The 23,009-nt window shown below is 49.0% G+C and overlaps 1 protein-coding gene across 1 annotated transcript in view; it reads left to right on the top strand.

Annotated features, from left to right (window-relative positions):
• The first annotated feature begins 373 nt into the window (after nucleotides 1–373).
• The window catches only part of ARID1A (AT-rich interaction domain 1A), a 64,092-nt gene continuing 41,456 nt past the window's right edge, over nucleotides 374–23,009 (top strand). The window contains exon 1 of the mRNA XM_067311738.1: nucleotides 374–1,556. Coding sequence (XP_067167839.1) covers nucleotides 399–1,556 — 1,158 coding nt within the window. The 5' untranslated portion in view covers nucleotides 374–398. The remainder of the gene's footprint in view (nucleotides 1,557–23,009) is intronic.

Genomic DNA, 23,009 nt, shown 5'->3' with positions numbered 1-23,009 from the left:
GCCCAGCCCGGCCCCGCCGCCGCTCGGCCCGGCTCCGGGGACGGCGCCCGCCCGCCCGCCGTGTCCCCCCTCCCTCCCTCCCGCCTCTCCCGCCCCGGGAGCCCCGTCCCGGGTCCCCCCCTCCTCCTCCTTCCCCCCACTCCCTCCTCCTCCCCTTTCTCCGCCGGCTGCAACCGAGGAGGTACAGCGGGGCCAGGCCCCGGGAAGCCCAGCCCAGCGGAGCCCTCCCCGCCTCGCCAACCAGGCCGGGGGGGAATGAGCCCCCGCTGCCCTGAAGAGCCCGCCGCCGCCTGAGCGGGGAGCAGCAGAGCAGCGAGGCCTCACGCCGGCCGGCCAGGCAGGGAGCAGCTCGGGGGGACCGGTCCGGGGGGGCGGCTGGGTGGGGAGGGGGGGGGATCATGGCTGCTCAGGTCGCCCCCGCCGCCGCCAGCAGCCTGGGCGCCCCGGCTCCATCCGAGCTGAAGAAAGCGGAGGCGCAGCAGCGGGATTGTCCCCCGGAGGAGGCGGGGGGTGAGGCGGCGGCGGAGCGCGGCGGCGGCGGCGGCGAGAAGCAGGCGGAGAGCGAGGGCCCCCCGGGGAAGGAGCTGCAGGACGGGGCCGAGAGCAACGGAGGGGGCGCAGGGGCCGAGTCCGACCTGAAGAGCTCGAACGGGAACCCGGGCCCCAGGCCCGCCGCTGCCGCCGCCACCCTGAACAATAACCTCCCGGAGCCGCCCGGTGGCGGCGGCAGCAGCGACGGGGTGGGGGCGCCGCAGCAGCAGCAGCCGCCGCAGCAGCCTCCCCCTTCCCACCCGGCCGCCTTGCCCCCGCCAGCCTACGGCTTCGGGCAGCCCTACGGCCGCGGCGCCCAGGCTGCTGCCGCCGCCGCCGCCGCTGCGGCCGCCGCCGCTGCCTTCCACCAACATGGCGGACAACAAAGCCCTGGCATGGCAGCGCTGCAGAGCGGGGGCCTGGAGCAGTCCTACCCGGGGCCGGCGGGAGCCCCCGCGGGGCCGCCCCCTCCGCAGAACTCGCACGGCGCCGCCGAGCACGGCTTCCCCAACCACCAGTACAACTCCTACTACGCGGCCGGGGCCGGGCGCAGCGCCGGCTCCTACCCGCCTCCCCCCCAGGCCTACGCCCTGAGCTCCCCCCGGGGCAGCGCGCAGGGCTCGGCGCAAGCGGCCGCCGGCGCCAAGGCGCCCGCCGCCTTCCAGCAGCAGCGCTTCGGGGTCATGGGGCCCTCGGCCGCCGGCGGCGCAGGCGGCGGAGGAGGAGGGGGCGCCACCCCGCAGCCCACGGCCACCCCCACCCTCAACCAGCTCCTCACCTCCCCCAGCTCCGCCCGCGGCTACCAGGGGTACCCCGCGGGCGACTATAGCAGCGGGCCGCAGGACGGCGGCGCCGCCGCCAAGGGCCCGGCCGCGGCGGAGATGGTCTCGCAGTACGGCGGGGGCAGCGGCCAGGGCTGGGCCGCGGCGGCCGCCGGGGCCCCGCCGAGGAGCCACCACGCGCCCATGAGCCCCGGCAGCAGCAGCGGCGGCGGCGGCGGACAGAGCCTCGGCAGGAGCCAGCAGGTAACGGGGCCGGCCGGGGGGCGCGCCGGGGGGGGGGGGCGGCCGGGGGCGGCGGGGGGAGAGGGGCCGCCGGGGGTGGGGGGCCGGCGCCGTCGCTCTGCCGCGGGTTCCCCCCGCCGGGCCGGCGCTGCCGGGGAGCTGCCATTGTCTGTGCCTGCTCTCGCTCTCTAAAATGGCTGCCTCGCCGCCTTCCCTTCCTCCCTTCCCGGCCTTTGTGCGAGGCTCCCGGGCGGCTGCCTCCTTCCCGCCCGCCGCCGCGGACCGCTCCGGGGGCTGCCGTGGCCGGGGAGGGGGGAGCCGGGAGCGGGGAGAGGGGGGGGGTTGGGCGGGGGGGGGCGCGGAGGGAGCCCGCGGCCCCGCGCCAGCCGCGGCCCGGCCCGGCCGAGCCTCAGGCCCGGGCGCCGCGGCCCGGCCCGGCCCGGGCGCCGCCGCCCCCGCCGCGGCTCCCCCCGGCCGCCCCCGCAGCGGGGGGCCCCGCGCCCTGGCCGGGGGCCGGCGGTCGGTCGCGGCCTGCCGGGGCTCGGCGGCGGCCGGGCCCGCCGGGGCCGGGGCCATGTTCGCCGACGGAGGCCGGCGGCCGCGGCCTGCGGCCGGGAGCGCTGGTAAACAGCTCGGCGATGGGAGCAGCGAGTGCAGATTGCTTTGGTTTGGGATTTGAATTATGGAGGTAAAATCCTTCTGTCAAAGCCAGGAGACAGTTGGTCTTAGGTTGACATCCTATCTGTGATCTGATTGGCTCCCCATCTCCTGCTCTTGGCCATTTATAATTGCCTCTGATGTAATGGTACAACAATCCTGATGAGCTCATAAACTTTTACACTCGGCTTTTCCGCCAGCCCGGACCCGGAGCAGCCTTCCGCCGCTCGCCGCCGCCGCCGCCTCGTCCCCCTCGCCGAGACCGGCCGTGACCTTGAGGAGGGCCGGCGGCACGGCCCCCGCTGCCACCGCCGCCGCCGCCACCGCGCAGCCCCCCGGCCCGGCCCGGCGCGCCTCGCCTTGCGCCTGCCTGGAACAAAAGAGGAGGCCGAGGCGCCTTCCCTGTTTGCACCCCGAGTTTACGTCCCTCGCCGCAGCCGTGCGCTGCCCGGAATAGCGTCCGCGGTGTCGGAGCGGCGGCGGGGCTGCTCCCCGCGATGGGCTCGCTGTTTATTTTTGGTGGCGCGACTCTGGCCGACGGTGTAAACGGTTTCTTTGGTGGAGCTGAGGATGCGTTTGTGCCTGGCTGGTTTTGACCCTTTGCAGAAGTGAGGCTTGTTTGGATTCTGCCTTAGGTGGAGAACTGAGGGGGTCTGGGGTAGGTTAAAGCCTTCAAGGAAACAAAAAGAAACAACAGTCCAAAACAACCAAAACCAAACTTGTGGCCGAAGCACTAAAAATGGTCAATTATTAATTTGCACTTAATAGAGGGCTTTAATATGGCACAGGCTTGAGCCTCCAGCTGTAAATATTAGGGCACATTTTAATGCTATTTTGACTTATTTTGGGTAAGCCCTGATAGTGCCTCCCCCCCTTTTTCTTTTTAATAAAGGCACATATTACAGATATTGAGATACTTATTAAGGCCAGGTTCAGCAGTGCCATAACTCTTTGCTTTTCAGAGGAGTGGTAGAACAAACCCGTGTGAAAATTGCAATTATTAGTACATGGGTAGAATTACTTGTTTGCTGGAAATGTGGAAGGCCAGAAAATGCGCAGAGGAGAAGGCGGCACAGCATACCCATCAGACATTTTAGATACAGGGAAAAGTGATGCTGGAATCTAATATCTGAAAACTGTGATTAAAAACGGGTAACTTGCTGTGTTTAGACATGCCTGTCCAAGGCCTAGAGTGGCCTGATGCAGGATCGACAGACTTTCCTTTTCATTCTGTGTGCTTTGGGCTAACTTCAAGCCCTAGGTCAGAGACATTTGATACCCTGTAGTGTGACATGCAGCCTCCAGAGTTTCCCTTCTTGCTCAGTACTTCCCTCGCATCAATCTGAAAACTGCTTAATTTTTGTTCCTTGATTACTGGAGGCAAAGCCTGCTCCAGCATCTTGAGTTACTTAATTGTCTTTTCTGTCAGATAGAAATGGTGCTTTCTAGTAGGGTGGATCTTATCTCTGCTGTGGTCATCAAACTGTCCAACGGCAACTTGTAGTGAGTATTTGACTATTCGAAGCGAAGATTTTGGTTGCCCAGGAATATGCTTGTATAGACCTGCGAGAATTTTGCACAGATGTCGTGGAAGCTGGTGTGTTTACTTGAGGGCACTTTTTGTATCCTGTAAAACTTCAACCTGGATAAAATGGGTGCTAAAACATGGTGTCAAATTGAACTTTTCAAGGAGGTATTTCCTTGTGGTGCGTATCTGACAAAAGTGTCTTTCTATCGTGATTCTGATTTGAATTTACAAAAAAGAAACTTGTTTTGTCCTGGAAGGGTGAATTCAACTTGATTCCTTGAGCTGTTTGTGTTGAATGCTGTATTGTGTATTAATAACACCTGAGCAGCTAGTCTTATTAACTCAAACTTTTCATGAAGAGTTGTTCTGAGACTTAATCTAATTTTAGATAGTAATGATAGTGTAGCACCAATAATGTATCTACCAAAAAAACCCCAAAACACCATAAAAAACAACCAAAACCCCAAACCCCTTTCTTTGCCAAGGATTATTGGACTCAAACTGACAATTCGTTTTTGCTGTTGTAAAAAGAAAAAAACCCCAGACTTATCTAGCATTGTGAAACAAGCTTCCACATGTCATCTGTGCTGCCCACAAGAAATGGTTGATTAATAATAATACTCCAGTCCTAACTTTTGGTGTACTCCGTTATGTGCCCTAGCCTGGAAGAGTTTAGTGCTTGAGCTTGTGTCTTGTCTTTGTCTTGTACAGCAGGGAGCAAAGTGGGTGCTTACCATGTAACTTTGAGAAACTCTAGGAGAGTGACAGGAGGATGTAATTCTTCTGGCCAAAAACTAGACAGAGAAGCATCCCTTGGTACAGGCTTGGAGAAGATGATGTGGGCTTCCTCCATCCAGGCACGTTTGGGATAGAAAACTTGAGGTTTTGGGGGAGAGGAAGAAGGATTATACAGAAAAGAGAAGTGCCTTTAATTCTCTAAACTCATTAGGATTTATGAATGATGCCATAAGAGGAGTTTCTTCACATCGCTCATCAAGAAAAGTGAAGTAATTTCTGGCGTGAAAGTTGTTTTGGCAGAATATTTCCGGTAATAAATCGAGAATATAATCGCTTGCCTACAGCCTAGACTGCAGTTTGTAGCCCTCGCTAACGTGCATGGTGGCCGGGCGCTCCCTGGAGCGCAGTGCCGACGGGGAGCCCAGGCGGGCTCGGCGTTCGTAGGGGCTGGCATGGAGGTTCAGGGAATTCACAGTTTTTCCTGATGACTTATAGCTGGGAAATGTAGAGTAGGGTCAAGAGATCAGAATGCCTCTTCTGCAGAATGTGGAATGAGAAACCTGTGGTTTTCTGTGGGAACAACTGGTAGGAAACCAAGCCAGGGCTCTTTGTTTTCAATTTTTCCATTTTACTAACAGTTCTGTCATGTGTTTGTCCTCTTCCTCCCCTTCCCCGCAGAGTCTATAGCCCTTCTTAATTATCAGCTGGCTTTCCTAGTGCCTTGAGACTTCAAGGAAACTGCTGAAGAGAGGTGACTTCCCTCCCTTTACTAGGTGGGCATTTCTCGCGGATCAAGCTCTCGCTCCAGCAAACGGCATCTCCTGTAACGGGAGATGCCTCTGGATTGCATTAAACATTCACGTCTTGGATAACCTCCCCATAGGTGTACCGACATCTCTAGGCCTCTATTATAAGTTCAGCAAAGTCAATTTAAAAATGGTATGTTAAAAAACGCTTCCAGGCCCGTTGCCATACAATAGCTATTTTTTGTTGACTTAGATCTCAACTTCAGTAGCAAGCGAGGCATGAAAAATGTTGTTGAAAATATGGTTTTTAAACTAAATTGGCACCAAATGGCTCTGTGCTGCCAATGAGCTGTGATATCTTGGAATCTGAAATTGAGACCTGGCTCCTGTTGGCTTTTATCGCAGGGTTTTTCCTTGCTTAGCATTGTAATGCTAGGAGGCCTCGAGTTGCTTGCAAGGTGTAGCAAACGCTAGATCTTTCCAACAAAAAGGAGAGTGGTGCATCCTCTTTTTCTGAGGTGGGGCGCAGCTCTGAATGGGCAGTATTTTTAGGCCTTCTCTGTATTAGAAAAATGCAGTATTTAAATGTCGTTGTAAAGATGGATCTAGTTAATTCTAAAGTGGACGCTGCAGGTTTTCCTGGATTACCTTTCCAGCTAGTCTGCTCTGGTCTGAAGTAGCCAAAGTGTTGCTTGATTCTCTTAAAGGATCTTAGTTCTGAAATACCGTTGTTGTGATGCTTGTTGTTAAGGTGACTAGCCTTCCCAGGCAAGGGGTGTGTAAATTAGGATACGGGACGGTACATCTAATTTTTAACTCTCATCTTGAGCTCTTTTTTCCTGTCCTTATCACTGGCTTACTAGGAAACCTGGGACAAATCACGTGATTTTTCGGTCTTGTATTTTTTCTGACTGCAGTGGGGTTGGTGGTGCTTGCCTACCTGTGTTTTTCCAGGTGTAAGTTAAAGGCACTGTCAGTCCTTGGCTGGTACCTGGACGAAGGAGGTTTCTCCATGTGGTGTCTCTTGCAGTTGTGAAAGGTTGTGTTTGACTTTTGGGCCATGTTTTTTGGCTAGAATACTTGCCAGTTTTCTAAAACTGTCCAGTTTAATTCCTTCTACTTAACTATAATGCTAAAACTTTTGTTTTCTAAAGTGACTGCTGAACTTTGCTGAAGCTCTTCCCTGTTCTTAGACAGTGCTAGAAATTGGGGTTGGGGGGAGCGCGTGAGTCAAATGTTCCAGTAAATCTGTGCCTTACTGGTCTCTTCAGTTTAGTATGTTTATGATATTTTGTTTTTCCATAGTCTTATGTGAGAGCACTGGTTAATGAACGCTACCTTACAGAAGTATTAACATGAAGACCCTATCAAAATCCCAGAAGCTTTCCTTCAGAGAGAAACTAAAGTTTAAAATTAAGCTAAATAGTACTGCTTTTTCTTTTCTTTTTTTTTTAAAAAACTTTTGCCTCCTATGCAACTTTTCCACCATTTTTCTTTCTACCCTTTTCAAAGGACCACCACCAACTTGGAAAGCCAGTTGTTACCCTGCGCATCTGAATCTGTGATCTCCGTAATTAAAATATTAGAGGAGAAAGATGCCCTTTCCAGTTTTTACTCTGCGTATTTGAAATGCTTTGTCTAGTCGGTTTGAGTTCTTTTTTGAATTGCAGCTCCTGTGTGATGGATTGCTCTGGGGAAAAGCTCATCAGCATGCCGTTGCCCAATTCCTGCCAAGAGTGTTTGAAACTCCCAAGCAGCAGCGGCAGCAGAGCAGAAACCGAAGGCAGGCATAAGTGTAGGGGGGGAAATGAAAAAGATAAGACTGTTAGTATTTAGCAGTGCTGTTATGGCCACTTGCTTTCTCTTCTAGAAGGGTCCTTAAACTATCAGCGTGGATGCAAAATAATATCTCCCATTTCTTTCTGGTGAAAAAAACAGGATATTTTCTGGGAGGAAGAAAGTTTTCCAAAAAAAAAAAAGTTCTGCAAAGGCTTTTCTGTCATGTGCTGATTTCAAGAAATTCAGCCTTTAGCTTATCAAGGGGTTACGTACATGCTACTGGTAAAACTATACTAGGTGCCTGTTAGCCAAAGCTATAAATCTCCAGCTAGAAGTGAGAGACAGGCAGGATTTGAGGAAAAAGGCAGTTTTCTTTGGCACGCTGGACCGAAACTGCCGTGCGTTCTGCCTGGGTCCCTGCTGTCCACCTGTTCCTCGATGGCATTAGCAAAGTTGATGATGCCTTGTTTGTTTTTTTATTTTAGTGGCTGAAAAGGCAGAGGAGTTGAGCAGCTAAAGAGAGGCAGCCTGTGCTTTCTGCAGGCTCGGGAAGACCATGCTGTATCTGTAAATTGATTCCAGTAAAATTCCGACCATAAATTAAACGTCATCTCCGCACTATTAAGTATATTCTTGTTCTTAAGGCTGAAATTGTGTAGAAACTTGGGCTTTGGGCAGTCTTCTGTTCGTCCCTGGTACGTAGATGAGGAACGTAAGGTGTTGAGCTCCTCCAATGACTGTTCTGCGGTGAAGGGGCTGATGGTGGGACTTGCCAAGGGGAGGCAGCGAGGCTGGGACGGGGCCGAGAAGGGAGTATCGGTCTTCCGAGTCTCATTCTGTAAGTGCAGGACCATCACTCCTCCCTAGTATATGGTTTTAGCTGAATGCGTGGTTAAGACCCTTTTAATGGAGTTACGCGCTTAAAGAAACAGCATCCAAAGCTGCCCTCGGAGGCTTGTCGAATGGAAGAAGCAGGGCTGGAACAGGAGCTGCTGCTTCTCTCAGGACTGATCTCATGCACATATTTTACTTGTTCCTGTAGTGTCTTAATCAGATGATAATATGTATTAACATATGGATGAGGGAGGGGTTCCTGTTTCTTACTCTTCTGTGCACCTGCACTCCCAGTGTTGGAGCTCAGCAGTTCAGTCCTGCAACTTGAGCATTTTTTGAGTTTTTGTGGAATTCATCAAGAAGAGCATTTCCAAGTTTGCCATGGTTTCCTTTCTGGAGTATTTTTGAGTTTAAGTGACAGCTCAGTAAGTATTTACACAATGTAGGCATGAGCTTTCTGTAGCGAAATGTAAAAGATGCTACATAATGGTAGGTAAATTTAATAAAAGCTACTTCAGAATTTCTCAGCAGATAATTCTTTGCTTTATATGTTCAGAGTAAAATGATAACTGTAGCTAAAATGAGATTTCTGATCTTCTTCCTTTTTATTTTTTGGGAGAGAAAGGAGTGAAAAGGAGTAGGAGCAAGTAAAGAAGGGGATTTGTTTCGCTCCATAAACACTCATGTTAAAAAAATTTCCTGTAGGGGTGTGCGTGTGTGTGTGTTAATTCCTATGAAATTCCCATGAAAAATCAGTTTGTGTAAGTAACCCTGAAAAACCTACTGGTCCATTATAGTCTATGGCATTTCATGCAGTAACCAGCATGTCATTATTTCCTTAAATTAACTATCACAATTGAACCTCTTTCAAGGACAACTTAAATTGCTACTAACATTTTTTTTTTTTTTTTTTGAAAACTTGCGTAACTTCCTGTTGCTCCTACGTAATTAATATTATGCCTAAACTGTCCCACCAAGCTGCGAGTTGGAGGTAGGGAGCAGTTTTTGGAGAAGCTGAGGGAGCCCCCGAAGCGCTGGTACCCTGCGCGCATGGAGCGGACCCCGGCTGCTGGTTCCCGCCGTGGACTTGCCCTTGTGTTTTGTGCTGGCCCGAGAGTTTTTGGCCACATGACCAACCAGATCAGGGGGCTGAAGAATAACTTCTTCGGTTTTTCTGGGACGTGACAGTGATGTCCTGGAGGAGGCTGGGAGGAGAGAGCATTGCAGTGGCAGCAGCAACAAACCGTGGCCTAAAGTAGCTGTGACTTTCCGTCCTGAGAAATTCTGCGACTCTTCTCAAAGAGAAGCTTTTGAAGTTAGGAGGACTCTGGAATTTCCCCAGGGGAGACTTAAAACAAGTACTTTTTTTTTTTTTTTTTTTTTTCCCCTCCCCTCGCTTGTGAAATTTCATGCAGGTCTGACTAAGAGAAACTCTGAAAATTACCGTTTCTCTTCTGATGTCAGCATCGTGCTGGCAACTTGCCTGTGAATAACTGCACAGGAATGTTTAAAAACCTGTGCCCAGGCCACAGCTGCAGCTGCACCTCCCGCCACCGCGGCGGGAGACCGCTCTGCCCGGCGAGGGCCGGGGCTGGAGATACGCGCAGCCCGGTGCGTGACGCAGCCACGCAAATTGCCCGTGGTAGGGTTCGTACTTTTTAAAAACTCTTTGAGTTTGCAGAGCGCTGGTTACAGCAGTATGAATACAGGCTTAGACGCACGAGCGCAGGAGAGGCAGGGTGCATGCTCTGAAAATGGATGTTCTGTTTTGGGTTTGGGGCACTGATTTTGATCTTTCTGGTGAGGAGAACGTGCAGAGCAGTCTGTCCTTCCTGCAAAACCTTGCCGGCGTCGGTTTGTTGCCTGCATGCTCTTCGTAGGTGGCTCTATAGCTCTATCGTTCAACAGAGGTCTAGATCTCAATTCAAAAGGTCATCTAGCCAGTTCTCCTGCCTCAGGGCAGGATCAGCTATACCTAAGAGCAGGATAGGCAGTGATGAAGGCGATGCAGTTTCCTCAGACAGGCTGTTTCAGTGCTTTGCTCTCCCTAACATTAGACATAGGGAAAAATACTCCAACTCAAGTCATCTTTGCTTATCTTTATTCTGGTCTTGTCCTAGTCTCTCTAGCTATGGGGAACAGAAGCAAAAGAATGGGATAACCTGCTTTTTAAATGTGGGGCTTTCTCCCCTTCCCCTAGCTCCTCGAGATAAACTTGCCAGTTAAATTGCAAAATGTCTCCTTTGACTTCTAGATTTCTGTGCTTGCCGGGGACTGTTTTGAAGGGATTGGACTGTCCTGCTTTACCACCTGAACTTTTTCCAGGGTCCCAGAGATGAACAGGCTCAGTCTATAAATAGCTTTCCTTTGCTGTTTTGGATCCTTCCTCTACTCTTGTTTTGATTTTTGTTCTTTGTAACAGTCTGATGATGGATTTAAAGTCCAAATGACTGTAGGACTATGCACCCTGTACAAGTTTAGGAGGAGAATCTGGTATTCATTAACTGTATGTAAATAATTAAGCTGGTGCCAGACTAGAGGTGGTCTTCCCTCAGACATACTTGTGAAATAGCTTGAAGAAAAGTTCTTACCTCTGTGCAGGAGATATACTGAAATGGTAGAAGTGCTGGTGTTAGATAGAGCTTGATTTCTTTTTTCTTTAAACGAAGTATCTCTGACTCGGTGGCTGGCATTGCTAACTAAAGAGAAGGCTCCAGATTCAAGGCCAGTTTGCTGAGCGTGATCATGTGTTCCCAGAAACTGCCTTCTTGTTGTGCTGTGGCTGCGCACGTTGTGACAGTGGTCCAAGAAGTACTTGAGTCCTGCCCTTTGGGCTGGGGTAGATATGTGCGTGTTGAGTTTTTTGGTTTTTTTTTAAAAAAAAAAAACTCATTTGCTTACTGTGGCATCAGGGACTTGTGATAATTACACTGCTTTGGAGCCCCTGGAAAGGACCCAGGGCAGCTGCTGCATGCAGCAGACTTGGACATTTTCTCTAATTGTGCATGGGTAATTGGGTATTATTGTGATAAGAGCCATCTAAATATCAAAGTGTCTCCTAGTCTTTCATGATATATGTGTATCATGATATACCTGTGAAGCTAGTAAGAGCAGTTCTCCACTTTTCAGATAGCTTTTCCATGCCTCTAAACCCTGCGATTTGCTGCATGGGAAGTCTTCAGAGTAGGGTACTCAAAGCTGTATCTCACAAAATCAAGGTTAATACTATAACTGCTAGATCGTACTTTCTCTCTGGGCATGGGATTACACCTGGAAGAGTTTTCTTTGGTTTTAGGAAAAATCATCTCACTGGAAATGTCGGTTCTGGTTGCCTGTGGCTTTTCTGAGGGCAGAACTTGGCTCCCCTGGAATACAGTATGTTAGCAGGGAAATGACTTTCAGGTAATGAGTGTGCTAATCCTGGATCTGGCTGAAGGTTCATAATAGAAATGGCATAAAAAGCACTCATTCAGCTAATGCTCTGGAGGAGAAGTGCAATGCCTGGCTGAAGTTTATCTCCCAGTAGCTACTGTTGGATGTGTAGAAGCGACTGTCAGGCCTATCCTGAATTATCCTACCTGCCTGGATTTTAAAGATATTTCTAAAATGCCTTTGCTGGCCCTCCTGTTTGGTCCACAAGGCATGACAGCGATGGAGAAGCTTGTTTCCACGTTAATTGTGATTGATTACCTTGCAATCTAGGACAAGATTTCCTTTGAAAAGCTATATGCTGATTTGGTGTCAGGAATTAAAATCAGATGAAGTGATTAGTGTTCTATGAAATATCCCCAAGCAATCGTGTGTTCCTTGTTGGCTTTCAACTGTGCTTTGGCCCTTAACCCTTGCCTCCCTTTCTTTCTCTGGAACAAGATGCTAAATCTGCTGTCTGAGCGCTTAGGAGAAGAATTTATTGGGCATTTTGGAGCAGAGAATAGCGGTATAATTCGGTTCTGAGCTTCAGAATATAGGTGTATTGGCTTTAATGATGAATGCGGAGTATATTGAGAGTGCATTGTGTCAGGGCAACAGTAATACTTGTACTGAGTGGTGAACATGTATTAATGTTAGCTTTAAATCCGATCACTCTGTAAATGGCAATAAACTGTTCAGAGTTGTCACTGCTGTCAAGGTACAGTCATGTCTCATTTTCCTTTTCTCGTATGAGTTGTCTTACAGTTTCTTGTTATACCTGTTCCTGAAACCAGTGAAGAGCTTGCAATGTTGGCTGTTCCTCCTCCCCCCATGGCATTGGCACAGTTACGAATTTTTGTATCTTCTCACCAGCCGCCAGCACGCACTCTTAACTTGCTAAACAACTCCCTGCGTTGTTCATTTTGCTTTAAAAGAAGCTGAAAGCTTCTGGGCATAGATGGGATCGAAGCCCAAGGGCAGAAGCTAACGTGGGGTTGTAAGACCCAGGCCTCAATATCGTTATAACTAGCTACATAGGGCTGGTGGGGGTTTTTTGATTTTTTGTTGTTGTTGTTTGTTTGTTTTTAATGATGATGACCTTGTGTCACTGTAGGATCGGGATTTATGTTGGACTTTCCAAGAGTAATGTTCCTGAATCAGAACAGTGTTGGCCTAATGAAGGCTCTACCAGTGTCTTCACTGCTCTCTGAGCACCTACTTGGTTGCAGCTCTGAGTTTCTTGCCTGCATGGTCTTTTCATCTCCTCCAACCTCCTCTCCTCTTCCCAACACAGGCATGACAGCAGCTCTGCTTTCTGGATGCAAATAGATTGTTTGGGTATGAATCCTGGAAACTGGTTGTTGTTTGCTACAAAGTTATCGAGTGCTTCACTGGTAAATGCAGGCAATAACTTGCCATTACTGCGGTTTTAAGTATTTTCGGTTCCATGGAACCAAAGTGGAGTCTTGAAGGCTGAATTTTAAGGCTAAAATAAAAGAAGGCTCCACAAAGTCCACAAAAACAGCATCCAAATTTGTCAGCTGCTGTAATAAGGGGGAAATAACTTTTTTTCTTCTTCCTATTATCAAAACAGAGCTGTGTTAGCTTGTATCTTGTTGGATCCCTTCTATAAAATATCAGGTTGGGGTCAGGATGGATGGACAGTGTTTAAGGAGTACTAAAGTGCTTCTTAATGAGGTGACACTAGGACTAATCTTAGTGCAATACAGAATGTGCTGTGAACATCAGCTGCTAATCTGTAACCGAAGTATGTTTGAGATATTCTGGAGGTCGTTGCCGCAGCACCATTGGCAGGGGTAGGGGTGTCCCTTCGGGCCATGACGTCCACCATCAACTGCTGAGCAGGTAGAACTGAGGGTCTCGGAGGTGAAGGCGGCCATGGGCTGGTGGAACGCTGTTTTGTGTGTTGCTCGGGTGTTAAACTGAGATCGTCTGTCTTTTCCACAGACTGTTTCCAAAATTTAGCTTTCTTGGATTATTTGGGTCTTCCTTTAGCTGTGTTATCCATGCTTTCCGATGAGCTCGGTTATTGTGCAGAAGCGAGGGAGAGCCCACGTAAGTCTGAAACATAGCTTGTAGAAACTGCAGGCCCTGACATGCAGCTCTTATTAAAGCAGGTAGCTGCTCTGGACAAGATGGAGCTGTGCATGCTGTGCTGAGGTGGCCTCTGACAGCCGTACCTCTCGCACCTAGGAGCGTGGCAGTGGCCTCCTCCATCCTAGTGCTATCTACTGCAGGAGAGTTGGGAGCGCTGAAGACCTGTAATGTTTTGGATCCCTGAACTGATCCTGTAAGGCCTCTGGGCTACACCCTTCCCAACTCGGCATGGGAAGCGGTCATGGGAACGTGCTTGCCCAGTGAGTCTGTTCAGCCACCCTTTACCCCGATGGAAGAAGAAAAATGCAAAATTATGAAATGTTCAAATACAGATTGTGCTTTCTGGACAGACCCTGGTGGGTAGAAACCTGTAATGCATATTTATTCCTGTTTTATGGGTGAAAAACTAAGGCAGAGGTTAAAATGACAAAAGCTGTCTAATGTAGTACAGTCAGAATCTGGATCTCCTTAGTTCTGCAATTTAACTGTATCCGCTCCTTTCCCCCCCTAAAAGTTGCGTGACAGGCAATCTGACCCATGACTTCCTTCTGAACTGCTTGCAGCTTTACTGTTTTGTTGCTTTGGAGTGGGAGAAGTTGAAAATGCATGAACTCTTTTTCTATCCTAATGCTCTGGAGCTCAGATAATGTATAAATGGTTTGCCATCCAGGCCCATGACAAGAAATTGTTTTCAGAAAATTAGGAGGATGGGCTGAAGGTGCCTTACCAGAGTTTTGAATGCACACTGGGACCACTTGGATTTCTGTGCGCATACGGCTGTTAATGAATTGATGAAACGAACTTTGCTGTGGAAAGTAAACTCTAGTGAGCCCTCTTGTCTTGGGTCTTCCTTCAGGCCTAAAGTTTTGGAGGACAAATTAAATGTCAGCAATGTTGGGTATGAAAAGACATCCATCTTTGAGATCCATATTGCTTATTTGAGAGGAAACAGGGGTTTTGGAGAATTAGCTGAATAGTGGTGACCGGAGGTTGCCGCAGGTTGCATTTGTCTGGATGGTTTTACAGGGCTTCCGGAGCCCTTGTAGGTTTTCCGTAGTGCTTAGTGTGAGTATTTTGCATCTTGCTAGCAATCTGGAGCAGCTGGACTCTGAGTGATTGAAATTAGATCACTTAAATAGTGGTGACACTTAGAATAATTCTGCTCTTCCATCCGAGCCCTTCCTCCTCTTGCTTTTTTTACAGTTTGCTCTTGGCCAGGTCCCATTTCTGTGGTACAACATGAGCATGCTTGCTCCTTCTAGTGTGTAAGGAGGTCTGGAACGAAAATGCTGTAATCAGACACTGAACTGCCTTTTCGTTGACTTGCTTCCAGTTCATTAGAGCAGATGTAGGATGTTGGCTAAACCTAAAGCCTGATTTAATATTCAGGAAGGAAGTTTCTTTCTTCCATCATAGAAGAAGCACCTCCTCATTACATCTGTCACATTTGCTTTGGGATCATCTCCCATGGGGTTGAGATGTCAATTTTTGGATGATGCGGGATTGCGTAGAAGACGACTTTGGAAGGTGTCAACAGTGGCACTTTGGAAATTTTGGGCTGAACTGGCTGAATAGTGTGCTTCTAAAATGAGGTTTGAGAGTGAGGGGATAGCTAGTTACCTAACTATGTGGGCAAAAGGAAATTATTTTTTCTTGTGTAAATGTAAGTTGAAATTATTGGATGCCCTGGAAATCACACTGCCCCTCTAAATAGCAAACTACGTAACCTGACTCCAACTCCCTCTGAAATGTCTGAAAATTTCACTAGTTTCCACCTGTTGCAGAAGGATCATAAACCTTTGTTAATTTAGACCGCCACTAATCCAGCAAATAGCGTTTGTCAGAACCTTGTCCCATGTCAAACTAAGCGTGTAGGTAACTGTCAGCTCCCGCTTCCACTTCATTGTCTCTTTGCTGACGAAGAAGAGACATCTTTGCTGATGAGGGAGAGCAAAAGCAACTCGCAGCCCAGCCAGATCACCCGGCCTGGGCCAGGTTGTCAGACATAGATGCCATGTGTCGTGCAGTGTGTCCTGTAGTGTGAGGATGAACTGTACCTCGGGGAGACCCGCTTAGTCTTTGGTTTGTTCCCTTCTCTGCAGTTCAGAGCTCCTGTGAAGGCTTTAGATCCCCTTACTTTGAAACAAGGTGGATGCTTAGTCATGTCATCAGAGTCGTGCTGGCAAAACCAGTTGTAGAAAGAGTGAAAAGAAACTTTTGGTCTGTTACCTCATTTGCAGGTGGTAGGGGGTTGCTGGTTCAGTGTTTCAACAAGGATGTGTGCTTGACAGCGTATCCTGAGTTTGCACCCAGGAAAGGAGTCCCCGAGGAAGCCGGCGGCGCACTGCTTCTCTGTCTCATGGGCAGCATGGTAGATACCAGCTGTGCAAATCTGGCTATGAGCAAGGTTGGGCCTGTCTGCCTGGCATCTTCACAAGCACTAACTTTGCATAAAAACAAAGCAGAGTTCCCCCGTCACCTGGTGCAGCCCATGTCAGTATTTGCAGTGTAAACCTTACGTCAGGTCCTTTTGTAGAGCAGCTTTTCAGAAATGTAGAAAAATGCCCTGTTAATGTAAGTATGCATCTGCTTCAAGGAGGTTCTGAAGATTGCAGAAAACCAATTGTTTGTCATCTTTAGATATGATAGCTGTTGAAATAATAGAGCAAGGGTCCTGAGAGATACCTAAATAATGTGGTGTGATAAGCAGCACGGCTGTATGTCAAGGAGAATGACTGACTGAAGAAAGGGCCTGAAATCTAGAGCCTTGGTAAGTAGGATTTGTTGGATTTGTTAAGGAGGGCTTAAAGTCAAGTTGGAGGGAAAGATGAGATCAGCGAATGCACTTCGTTAAAACGGAGGCTTTCTTGGCACCCTCTCTCCCTCCCTCCTGCACCTTTCAAAAACAGAAAAAATCCAAGAGCCCCCATCATACTTGGGTACAAACACTGTACCCCATTGGGTTATTTCTGAGAAAGGTTTGAGTTGAAGCTCTGGTTTCACTCCACCAGATCACCTTCTCCTGATTTACTTCTTTTAGGAACAAAGTGTTCTATAATGATGTATCCTGTAAGCAAAACTCTGGTCAGTTTTAATCAATTTGAAGAGTATTAGTAAGAGTGGTGCTTAGGAAAGTCCTCTGAGATGTGTGGACTGGCCTCTTGCTGAGAAATGTTAATAGGGTAATTACTGTATTATGTTTAACCAGGAAGATGCAATTCAACAATATAGTTATTTGGACGAAACTTATTCACCTTTTTCACTGGGAAAACTTAGTATCATGGATTTACAGAAAATCTCCCAAAGGAAACCAATGCAATAAATGTTTATCAAAGAAAGGAGCAACATTGAACAGGGCTGACTTTAAATCTGCGGGTGCTCCAAGTAACTCTTGGTTAGAAGCAGGTGAGTGAAGTCATTTAGAAAATGTCCCTTTTTTCCCTCTGTGTATAAAGTTGATTTCATTAGCCTATTCTGAGGTCTGTGTGTTAGCAGATTATTAGAGGAATAGAAAGTATGTTCAGTCAAACTCTGGCCTACTGAAAAAATCAGAAGAAAAACTAAGCTCCCTGTAGTTGCAGAACTGAAACTATTAAACAGAGCTCAGCTATTCAAACACTGGTAACCAATAATTTAATCTGCATACATCATTGATAATGAGATGAGCTTTTCACCACTTGGTTGTGTGTTCAAATCTAAATTATATTATAGCGTGGTGGGGCGTGTGTGTCAATTTTACTTTCTGTAGCTCACCTAAAATTGGCTTTGTCCCTCAAATTTCTAAAGGATGAGTGTTCATCACCCTGAAACCAAGCCTAACTGTGTTCCAAAAGTCTGGTTTTGGTATCCCTGGCAAATGAGTATGAGGCAAACCAGCTGCCCCCTTTCGTTACTACAGCACAAGGATGGGAGAAGACATGCAGGGAACCTTGAAGCAGAGCTGTGTCACTGTATGGTCGACATAGAGCATTTCCTTGGTTGCTGTCGCTGGTCTGATACCTCCAGGAGTTTAGTACTGCCTCTTGGAGGTACTGACCTTGGTCTGCCAGGGACTGCCTGTTTCCCAAAGCGATAGGTACGTCCCTGGAGGGTAGTCAAGAAAAGCGAGTGACGGGTGCCGAGCAGTACCCACGCCGGTTTTGCATGTTGCCCTCGTTCGGCTGAGGGACTGCAGGCAGTTGGTGGATTTCTCAAGTTTGAAAAGGGGAGGGGAAAAAAAAAGGGAAGTGCACGCTTCTGTGATGATCTGAATAAAGCACATCTACAGTTTTAACTATCCCAGTGGGACACTTGATCCACGTTAGCGTGGTGATTACTTCTAACGGGGTTTTCTAAGTCTTTGTCTTTTGGGGGCATCTTCATCTATTACAGGAGGATTTTTTTTTTCTTTTTATCTTAACTTTAATTTCACCTCAGCATCTGCCATCTCTTTTTAAAAATGGAAGACCGTAAGAAGAGAGGCACTGAAGTATGACCCGGTATGCTGGCCCTTCAGAAGGCTATAAAAGGTAGCGAGTTCAGGCTGGGATCCTGACCCCAGCACAGCCAGTTACATCTTAAATAGATCGCATGAAAGTGTTCCCGACTGGAAGACGACCTGTGTTTGCTCACTGCTGTTAGTTTGTGCTCGTTTCTCAACTTTGAACGCTTTAGACTAGTTACAGGGGAATTTGAGTCGCTTGTGTGTGGAGTTTCAGAAGTTGTAGCTAGGCAGGGAAGTGTCTGAAGCGCAAGCTCGAGGCGCGAGGACGAGCTGCAGCAAGCTGGATGCGCTGGGACGCCTTGCGTTGCTGCTGGAGGTTCGTATCTCCACGTCCCCCGGGTTCCTCTGCTCTGTTCTATGATGTCGCGGCGTCGCCATGGTTAGATGATGTCAGAAGGGTACAACTGTCAGCTTCTGGCAGTTTTTGGTCGGTGTGAATCGCCACGGCCTGGTTGGTGTTGGTGGGTCAGTGGTGGCTCGTACCGACTGAGGGTGATCCCTCTCGTTCAGCGAGTGCTTTTTCCTTGTCCGCGCAGACACCGTTGCCTCTAACGGGCTTTGGGACTGGTGAGTTTGTGAAAATTTCATGTCCGTCTTGTTGATGCGTGCTGTTGCCTTGATGCTTCAGATAGCTTAGCTCTAATAGCATCCTTTAAAATATTACCGAGGTTTAGTTTGACGGGAGGGCTTCATGGCGGGAGGTTAAACGCCTCATCCGCAGGGTGATGTGGATGCCTGTTAATAGCGTTGGTGTTGGGACCTTCAGGAACAGGCCCCGTGTTTGATGCCTTGCCGCAGCTGCGGCTCTCAGTAGGTCCGGAGGACATGGATGCACTAGCAGGTGCGCAGGTCTCCAGCGCAGCCTCTCCGCTTGGATTTGGGCTGCATTTTAGAAACAACTTTACTGCTGTGTTGATACTTGGCTGCCTCGTGACCGAGACAAAATATTTTTCCTGAATGATTCTCGATTTTTGCCGGTGGTTCTCCCCTACTTTCCTTGGGGTAGTTGCTATGTCTCAAGGGGACGGAAAGGTGGTGGAAAACGGGCAGGTAAAGCTGCTGATTCGGAGTCCAACTCACTTCCAGGAGCTGCTGTAGGTGTTGCCCATGTGTTAGTTGATGCTGCTGTTGCTGGTTTTCCACTTTTGCTTGTGCAGCTTGTTGAGTTTGATAGAAACGCCACAGAGAGCTGTTGGGAGCACAGGCGGTTTTATTCTCTTGCCTTGTTTAAATAGTTCATTCCGATACAGCCACGATCCCGGCTGACAGATTCTTAGGGAGAATGATTCGCCTTCCCCAGTATTGTCCATCGCTGACTTAACGCTTTTAGCTATCGTGAAAATCTGCTTTATAACTAGCCGTAGAGACTCGTTGCCTTTGCGCTTGGGTAACGTGGAGCTGAAGATGCGAGGAATGAGAACGATGCCGTACCAAAACCTACTTTCTTCGTTTCGCTGTGACCCCGTCCCGGTTCAGCCTGGGGGAAGCCAGCAGAGCTGCTTCTGGGAGCTCGCCTGGGTTAGTGCTCCCGTCCCCCAGGTGACGTCCAGCCCTCGGGCCTTGGTCCGTCCCCGTCCCCCGGCTGCCCTGAAGCCGGCCGGGGAGCGGCGGTGCCTCTCGGGGCTCGGCCGGGCCGGGCCGCCTTTGTAGCGGCACGCGGCCGCCGGACAATAGTTTGCGCTGGCGGGGCCATGTGGCGAGTCACGTGCGCCGGTGCTGTTGCTGCTGGGGTCCTTGCCCATCTGTTCCCGGCTCTTTCTGGGTTATCAGGCGCGGGTCCAAGTCCTCGCAGGCAGCCGGCTTCGTGGCCAGCGATTACAAGCGCTAACCTTCCTGGCAGGGCCCGCCGTGGCTTTGCTTTTATGCAGATTAGCCATGTGCTTCTCACTTCAAGGCGTTGCACAGGAAAAGCCGTTTCCTGTGTTTGGTTCCCGGTGGGCGGCTCCGGGCGCGCGGCACGGGCCGGGGCCGGGGCCTGCGCGCGGCGGCGCGGGCGCTCGGGAGAGGGATTACGGCGCGCTGCCCCCCCTTCCCCATCCCACCTCCGCGGCTACGTCACCACAACACAACCGCACGCGCTCTCATACTGTTGGTGTCATTCATTCAGTGCCAAGATTGCTTTAAAAAATTCCCTTGGCCCCAGTTCAAACAGGAGTACAGCTGGGATGTGTTAGATTTTAGGCAGTCTGCCCTCAATTTGAGATGAGTTATAAATAGCAGTGCCGACTTCCTTAACTACCACTCTCCGAGGTAAAATGCAGGTTAATTACTGTGGGAATCAATTAGGGCTTCTCTCGGTTAAACAGCCAGTAATGCTTTTTATTATTTTTTATCACCAAAAATGGACAGCAGATCTGCTTGGGAAAAGATTTCAGATCCAAGGTGAGAGCTCGGTGCCTTTTTTTTTTTTCTCCCCCTTTTTGGCCTTTTTATTTTCTTGGGAGGCCGAGGAAACCGCTTGTGGCCAATACCCAGATTTGCCAATAATTGAGTGATGCTGATTTGAAACTGGAGAATTCAGTAAATAGCTCCCCTTCCTTTTCTTTCACTGCCTTTTCTGGCCCAATAAAATGCAAATACGTAATAAGATAATCGGGGAGGTCAGAATTATGCTTCTCTCTATGGCTGCGGAGGGTTGGACTCCTTGGCTCTTGCTCCCAAAGTGGGATTTGCCTCTTCTCTTTACTCCTTTTCCTGCCGGGAAGAAAGTCTCCGCTTTAACCAAACTGCTCTTTAAAGAGGTGAATTTTTCTTTGACTAGACAAAATCGAGAAAAATTGGATGTGAAATCGTCTTGTTTGCTTAGACTTTTAAGAAAGCTGTGCCCGTTTGCTTGTATACTTGTAAAGCAGAAGTCCTGGCTGTCGGTTGTTTTGTTTCTCCGCTTAGGGCGATTTTTACAGTTTTGAGGCTGTCTCAGCCCAGTCACGCAGCCAGAAAGCTCTGGCATTATTTTTGAAGAATAGTTGGTTTTCACGGTGCTGTTTCATTTTAGGGGTCTGCCATACTTTACATTACACATATTGATTTGGAGCATTGCTTTGAATTGGGCAATTTAAGCTCACTCTGGGCTTGACGTTACAAGCTCTAGGTCTAGAAATATCTTAAATTTTATTGAAAGATCAGCGTTTTCTGCAGTCGCTTTCATTATGCGCCGTACCAAGCACCTTTGGTTTTGGAAGTTAGACCGGTGACAGAACTATGTTTTGCCAAGTTTGGGTACTTAACGGTGTTATAAAACAGCAAAGATTCTGCGATTGAAGGGAGAATAGAAGCAATTTCTGTGAATGCAAGGAGGTGTAAGCAGGGGGCCTGGACTTCAGTGATCAAGGAGCAACACTTTCTCTCAATTATGTCTCTCTGTGGCAGGGCCTTGGCTTTTGAAGTGTAATCACAGTAATCTACTCCTGCGGTTTCCTATTGAAAGGATTTCCCATGTATCAGTCCGGAGAAGAAGCTCCAGCCTTTTGCAGTCAGAGTTTGGTATTTCCTTATTTATCCTCAAGTGTTCTTGCAAGAGAACAGGCTTCGCTTCCTCTTGGCTTTCCTGTCCCGCATAACGTCAGCGTACAAAGGAGCTGGATGCCGGCCCCGCTCCCCCCAAAGCCTTCGCCGGAGCGCTCGGATCGATCGGCACTTCAGTGCATTTCAGCTTCGACTGCTCTTTTCTTGAAGCACGTGCAGTTAAATTACCTAAAAGGATTGAGATAGCAGGTTGGAGTAGGCTTCCTGATGGTGTGCTCTTTAAACCAGGGCGACGCTGCTCCAACTAGAACAGTTAAAGCCCTCCTGGTGAGAGAGTTGTGTGTCTTTAATGGGAGATTTTTGAGGAAGAAACGGCGTGTTGCGGTATTTCAGAGGTCCGTGGCAGCCCCAGGGAGCGTGAGTTAGCCCGTTGGTTTGCAAAGTGTCAGGAACGTGTGTATGAAATTGTTCCTTTACTGGAGAATAATTGGCATTGAGTTTTCTTTTGTTTCTAGAATTTTATTTAAAAGGCTGTAGTTTAGCGTGCTGCTCTTCCTGTTTGTTTTTAGCACCCTCTGGGTGCTAGGCCCTTGTGGAAGAGTGGCAGTTTTTGGAAGTACGTCGCGCGTACTCCTACGCTGAGCGATCAAGGTGGCAACGTGGTCACATCCTGGAAATACGCTTTTTTGTGTTTTGGGTTTTTTTTTTTTCATGGCTACATAAATGGTTCCAAATGTTTCTTCGAGTTTTTTTTTAACAGCTTCCTGTAGGAGTCATGGCAAGAGTGGATCTTCACCTTGTTTCTCTTCTTCCTGAAGATATGGTTAGCTTTGTGGGTGACCACAGACAAGCAAATCTGTGCAGAGGAGGCAGCATGTGGTGTGTGTGTATTAAAAAAAAAATCCTCAGACAGGAATGTATTTGAAAGCTGCCCTCAGTAGCGTGCTGCGAGGATGAGGTAACAACCAGGGGAAAGCAAGTAACAAGCGGAAAAGATGCCGAAATGTTTAGTCAGTAACCAAAAGTTGCATTTGATGGGTAGGAGAAAGGAAGGGGGTGTGTGGAGTAGGGGGAGAGGACGAACGGTCCTGGTGGTACTGTTTTTACATACCAAAGAAGATAAAGTGGGGAGGAAAAAGATTTCAGTAATCTAGGGTGATATCACAAGGCAACGCTCAGGAAGCATTCGGGACAATTCCTTGGAAGGTGTAAACACAATTTGCATCCGTTAGGGTGTATTACAGCTCCACATGGATGCTCCCATTCGGGAGGTAGTTGCTGTAGCTCGGAGGATTCGGACTACAGCAGTTGAAGACCTTTTTTTCCATCCCCCTGAATGAAGCTCCTCTTCGGAGCCCCTTGAAGCCCTGTGCAGATGCGGGTGATGGTTGGTGTGGGTGTTGCCGTTTGGGAGCACCGTGGGCTAGGGCTTTTCCGCTCTTCCTTCTCCGAGTTACGGCAGCCGAAATCCATGTTACTCTTCAGCAGTAGCATCTGCGGTAGCTTTACCATAAAACATGAAGCGTAACTTTTTCAGAACTGTTTTAGTATCGGTGTGCACTAAAAGCACAAACGAGCGTGGCAGGACATCTCTCTTTAAATCTGTCTGTCTTGATAGAGAGCATCAAATTGGTAAAGTGTGCGTGGTGGTCTATGAACGGCTTCTGCAAGACAGCAAATACTGTTTGCAGGGGTGTCCAGGGCTGAACTGAAGT

The sequence above is a fragment of the Apteryx mantelli genome, chromosome 27 (genome assembly GCF_036417845.1).
Source record: "Apteryx mantelli isolate bAptMan1 chromosome 27, bAptMan1.hap1, whole genome shotgun sequence".
NCBI lineage: Eukaryota > Metazoa > Chordata > Aves > Apterygiformes > Apterygidae > Apteryx > Apteryx mantelli.
This window is presented reverse-complemented; position numbering and strand designations above follow the sequence as displayed.